Here is a 6,000-nt window from a genome sequence, read left to right as displayed (position 1 = left end):
TTTAAAAGGGCTCCTTATCTTTTGGAGGTACATTCTGAAATATTTGTGACTGATACTGGGATTGGTGTCTGGGATGACGTTATAATGTCTGGGGTTTCCTTAAAAAAAAAAAATACAGGGAGTAGAGGAAAGGTAGAGATAAGCTGATAATTGTTGTGGGCTGGTGTTGAAGATTCACCACACTCTTCTGCTCGGCTTTGTGTATGTCTGAACTTTGAAACTCATCCTAATACTGAGTGCAAAATGAACCGCATCCCACTACGGAATCCGGGATTGAGCGGCCCTCGGGGGAGCTCCACGCACCGAGCGTGGTGAGCGCCACCCCTTCGGCCACCGGCTCCTCTCTCGGTACCCCGGTGTTTGCGTCCCCGTCTGGGCGTTCCCTGGGAACTCGCACGCTGTAAGTCGCTCTCGCTGCCCTCACTCAGACTCCAGAGGCTGCTCTGAGCCCCCAGGACTGACCCACCCCTTTCGGACCTCTGCCCGGGTCCCCCCCGTCCCAGGCGGTTTGGTCGCGTCCGGCCGCGCCCCCGGGAGCGTCCGCGTCGTCATGGCGACGCTCGGGGAAGGCGGCCGCGTCCGCGGATTCCCGCCGGGGAAGCCGCTCCGGGGTGAGCGGCCCGGGGCTGAGGCTGGGGCGCGGCGGGGCGGAGGGGAGGGCAGGTAGGGAGCGGACTGAAGCCCGGAGGGTGTCCAGCCGCGGGCCAGCCTGGGCGGGGCGGGGCGGAGGGCAGGTAGGGAGCGGACTGAAGGCCCGGAGGGTGTCCAGCCGCGGGCCAGCCTGGGCGGGGCGGAGGGAGGCAGGGAGCGGACTGAAGCCCCGGAGGGTGTCCAGCCGCCGGTCAGCCCGGGCGGGGCGGAGGGCAGGTAGGGCCCAAGGGGTGAAATGAGGCTGGGCGGGCGCCTGGGTCGGGGTAGGCCGAGCTCCGGGCAGGGGCTGGAGTAAAGGGGCGCCGAGGGGAGCCGGCGTGTGGCAGGGGTGGAAGGGGCTGCTCCGCAGAGCTCGGGGCCGAACCCAGGGTTACCTGGGGAGGGGGTGGGGAGCAGGGGCGAGGGGGACAGTCCGCCTTGGAGGTGAGCGACCTGGGAGAGGAGTCGGGTGACCACCGTTTGGCCGTGTGCCGCCCTGAAGGAGAGGCAGGGAAGTTGAGCGAAGAGGGCTGGAGAGTGAACCGGGGTGGATGTTGAACGGCTGGAGGGGAAGGAAGGCTGGAGGAAGGGTTGGAGGGCGAGGTGGAGGCTGTTCTGAGGAGTGGGCACCCTCAGCCGTGCAGGTGAAGGGGGTGGGCCGTGAGGGGAAAGGAGAAACTCGTTTCAGAAAGTGATTATTAAGCATTTCTTCGGTATGCTCAGTGCATTTTGCTTGATATTGTAGTCTTTAAGGAATCTAAAACTATGAGTCTTCTCAAACACACAAAAAGGCACATAAAAATCCACATATGATTTTACCTCCAATTCAGGGGCTTCACAGAGCAGCCCCCAAGTTTACAGACAGCTGTGGAAGATACAGACATGTGGGATTTGTAAAGTGTCATCACAAGGCGATAAGTGATGAGCACCAGAGGAGCAGTAAAGGCAGCAATTGCTAAAGAACGTCGAAGGGCAGGATCAGACTCCCAAGGCAGGTCTGCCAAAAGGTGTGACTTGAGCTGGGACCCGGAGTCCTAGAATAGAGCTCCTAGGAAGGCGCCCAGTGGCGGGGGAGGAGGTCTGTGGCTTTCCACATCCTCTCCCCACAGAGGGGCCCAGGAAGATGACTCATTATGCCAGTATCTCCCAGTGTTAAAGGGTTTCATGGTCACGTTCATCTAAGAAACTGATTCGGAGAAATCTCATAAAGAAGAGTCCTGTTTGGGACTTCCCTGGTGGTCTAGGGCTTAAGAGTCTGCTTTCCAATGCAGGGGATTTGGGTTTAATCTCTTGTCAGAGAACTAAGACCCCATATGCTACAGGGCAACCAAGCCCAGATGCAGTAACTGGAGAAGCCTTCGAGCCACAATGAAGACCCAGCACAAGCAAATTTGAAAAAAAAAAAAGAGTCCTGTTTAACTGCTGGCTTCAACATTTTGCAAACTTCACTGGCCACGAGAGCCTCAGAAAGCATCAGGACTACATTTTGAGAAAAGCTTTTAAGGAGAATTAAGGACCACAGCAGAGTTTTGAGCTGTGACGCTGAAACAGAGCAGGACCCTGTATCCTTCCTTCCATGTCCTCAGCCTGCCTTTTGTCTCTGGGAAAACTTAGCCAAAGAGTAAGTCCAATCAGAGAAGTGAGAAAACGCAGAAGTAGAGGAGAGCTGTTAAATAGGACAAAATAATAAGAGTTTAGTCCGTAAGCAAAGTCAAGGACCTTTAGTTCCTTCTCGAGGGCTATAGGTAATCTGAGCCATATCTTCAGAGTTGTCTTAGAGAGACTGAAACCACCACCAGGTGGAAGAAGTTAGCTCCATGACGACCAGACTATAGCTATGACATTCGTTGTTCAGTTGCTCAGTCATGTCCAGCTCTTTGTGACCCCATGGACGGCAGCACACCAGGCTCCCCTGTCCTTCACCATCTCCCAGAGTTTGCTCAAACTCGTATTCATTGAGTCGATGACGCCATCCAACCATCTCATCCTCTATCACCCCCTTCTCTTCCTCCCCTCAATCTTTCCCAGCATCAGAATCTTTTCCAATGAGTCGGCTCTTTGCATCAGGTGGCCAAAGTAATTGGAGTTTCAGCTTCAACATCAGTCCTTCCAATGAATATTCAGGCTTGATTTCCTTCAGGATTCATTGGTTTGATCCCTTTGCTGTCCAAGGGACTCTCAAGAGTCTTCTCCAGCACCACAGTTTGAAAGCATCAGTTCTTCAGGGCTCAGCCTTCTTTATGGTTCAACTTTCACATCCGTACATGACTATGACATAAGCTGCCACCTCCAAGAAGTGGCCTCAAAGAAAGGGGACAAGTCGACCAGAACTGAAGACTGACTGTTACTTAAACCAATCAGGGTGACACTGGTCAGATCACTGCATGACCGGTTTCAAGATGCCTGTTGGAGCTGACTGTGCTGTTTCTGTCTGTAGCCCCGTTCCCTTGTCTTGTCCATTGGTTGTCAGTTGTGGGGGGTGGTAAGTGATCCTTTCGACAGAAGTCCAGCACCCCATGCTTGCTGGCATCCAAAGTAAAGCAAACTTTCCTTTCCACCAGCCTTGCCTCTTTATTGGCTTTTGAATAGTGAACAGCTGGACCCGGCTTTCGGTTACAGCATGGCACTGCGGTTGATGTGTGACACAAGGTGAGCAGGACAACCTGTGTGGGCGCAGAGTGGCCGGGAGTGAGATGAGAGGTGGGGAAGACTGAGCCACAGTGGACCACGCAGTGGCAAGAGGTACGTTTGTCAGTGGTGTGTGGTTTTCTGTGGATGATTACACTACTACTGCTTTCTTCCCAGGAAATGACCTTTGGCTCTAAAAAGACGACTCCATTTTTCATGATAAAATGGCAGCGGTGAAAACCCCCAGCAGAGAAGTAAAGAACGCTGAAGATCCATTTCAAAATGTGTCGCCCCTCCTTTTAAGGAACCTAGTGGAGGAACCCAAGAGACCAAAAGAAGTACCCAATCATCTCCTAGAGTCAAGTAAGTGGTTAGAAAACAGGTTTGCTCTATAACTCAGGTCTTCCCAGAGGATCCAAAGTCCAGAAAGCATAATGGAATTTTGGGTGCTGATTTATCTATATTGTTTTACAGGCTTGTAATTATTATGAACAATGGTTCTATTTAGATCCATTCGCTTAACTGGTAGACTTTTGTGGCGAAAATTAATCACCAAGTTCTGTTTCCTCCACTTCCTCAAGTGTCTTTGCTCTATGGCCATGCTTTATCCTCAGGTCACCGGGACTGCTGTACTCCTGGCTCTCCTCCCATCCACCCTTCACCCCCCAGCATTTTCTGTTCTAGGATCCAGGCTGGCTCCTATCCCCACCCTGTTTGAATGTTCTCAGGGGATCCTCTTGTGTAAAGAATGAAGTTTCGGTTCCTTTGCTTGTCATTTGGCCCCCTTTGCACTGTCCATTCTCACCCCTCCCGTCCCCCACTTCCAGCCACACCTGTTACTCCTGTTCCTTCAAGGCCACTTGCCTTTACACCTTCTTGCCTTTTTCTGTGCACATCCGTAGCCTAGAAAGCCTGGTAAATCCTATAGCTTTTGTGTAGAAGGCTAATCATTTTGCCTGTATTCTCACTGAATCCACCTTAACATCACAATCCTGTCTATTTCCATTTTACTCCTGGGGAAGCTGAGACTCCAAAAGCTCAAATGAATTCATCAGGGTGACTCAGCTGAGTGGTGGGTTGGTGCTCAGCTATAGCCACCCAGCGTCCAGATCTCTGTGTCTCAACCAGCTTATTTCCTGCTCACCATTCAAGGCCCATTGCAAACGAGGGGCTTGCAGCAGTTGGTGTGGCTCTGTTGTTACTTTAGAGCACATTGAATGCAAATCAGTATACTTGACTATTTCTGGGTATTAACAGGGCAATGCCCATTTTACATCTGTATTGTGGCCCTAAAACCAAAACCCTCAGCATTAAAAAACATTACCAAGTAATGTTCATTTTCATACTTAAAAATTGGACTTCCCTAGTGGTCCAGTTGCTAAGACTCAAAGCTCTCAGTGCAGGTAACCCAGGTTTGATCCCTGGTCAAGGAGCTAGATCCCACATGCTGCAACTAATCCCTGGCACAGCCAAATAAATAAAAATAAAATTTTTAAAAATACTTAAAAATTTACCAGACAACCCCCTGAGACACCATCCTTACCCTAGTCTAGCCCTTCAGTTTGGCCCAAAGCTGACAACAGTGACTGCTCGTCGCTGGAGGAACAAAAACAGCAAACATTTCACACCCACTTCAGGGGACACAGTCACAGAGGGTGGAGGCTGGGGTCAGGGTGTCTGTGACTCACGAGGTCTGGGTACAGCCGAAGGGGAAAGGCTGTCGTCTGTGAGAAACTAGACAGTGCATTCACTTCAAAGGAGGCAGTTTGCTGGTCAGAATCAGGCCTGGGCTTGATTTTTACAAAATGGAAACAATGGAAGGTTATAAACAAATGCCAGGCATGAAGCACAGCAGAGCTGGGGGCTTGAAGCCCAGCAGAGCTGGGGTGAGTTTTGTAGACCTGGACACTTCTGTGAGCCCAGCTGCCCTCACTTTGTTCTCAAAACTTGGGGAAAAAAAAAAAAATAAAGACACTCACATGTCAAGAGCAAACTGAGACACTACCATCCAGAGTGATAATCATTCAGAGCTTTAGGATTCCTCAGTATCACACTATAATTCAGTGCAGAGGAAAGCAAATTGTAACAGTTAGATACACAGCAATAAAATGAAACACCTGGTGTTTGCATGCTTTGAAGTGGACATTCATTACATAACAATCACAGTATTCCACAGTGTGTGTCCTTTACAGGCTTGTTTTATTATGAAGACTTGTACAAAATGTGTACAGAGCAAGTTATTTTAATAGATAATAAAAAACAAATGTGAATTTGTCTCGTGATGGTAATATCTCCCAAGCAAAATGTTAAAATAGTGGGAGAAGCAGTCCAGTTCCTGTGAAACAGTCATTAATTGTTGACAGCTGTATCCTCTGTCTGAAACTTTCATGTGCATAAAACACCCTAAATTAAAGGGAGTCCATGTTGATAGGATCTTCTTTCACTTAATATTTTTTTTTGTCTCATCTCGTGGTATACTTATCTGCGTTGTTTTTACAGAGGTTTTTGCGAATCTTCTGAATAATAAGGTCATACAGGCAAAACCTGGCATATTACATTTTGGAGGCTATCAAGTAGAAAAACAACACCAGCAGATATTGGTAGGTCCTTTTTTTTTTAATTAAAAAACTTCATTGAAGTGTAGTTGATTAACAATGTTGTGTTAGTTTTAAGTATGTAGCAGAGTGTTCCCGTTATACCTGTATATGTGCGTGCTTAGTCACTCGGTCATGGCCAGCTCTT

General features: G+C 49.4%; 1 protein-coding gene across 1 annotated transcript in view; it reads left to right on the top strand.

Annotated features, from left to right (window-relative positions):
• Window positions 1–550: 550 nt before the first annotated feature.
• The window catches only part of CFAP221 (cilia and flagella associated protein 221), a 118,339-nt gene continuing 112,889 nt past the window's right edge, over window positions 551–6,000 (top strand). The window contains exons 1-3 of the mRNA XM_065927815.1: window positions 551–611; window positions 3,436–3,621; window positions 5,758–5,858. Of these exons, the coding sequence (XP_065783887.1) occupies window positions 3,483–3,621; window positions 5,758–5,858 (240 nt within the window). The 5' untranslated portion in view covers window positions 551–611; window positions 3,436–3,482. The remainder of the gene's footprint in view (window positions 612–3,435; window positions 3,622–5,757; window positions 5,859–6,000) is intronic.

The sequence above is a fragment of the Muntiacus reevesi genome, chromosome 3 (assembly GCF_963930625.1).
Source record: "Muntiacus reevesi chromosome 3, mMunRee1.1, whole genome shotgun sequence".
In the NCBI taxonomy this organism is placed as follows: domain Eukaryota; kingdom Metazoa; phylum Chordata; class Mammalia; order Artiodactyla; family Cervidae; genus Muntiacus; species Muntiacus reevesi.
Note: the sequence above shows the minus strand (reverse complement) of the source record. Positions and strands in the feature narration are given on the sequence as shown.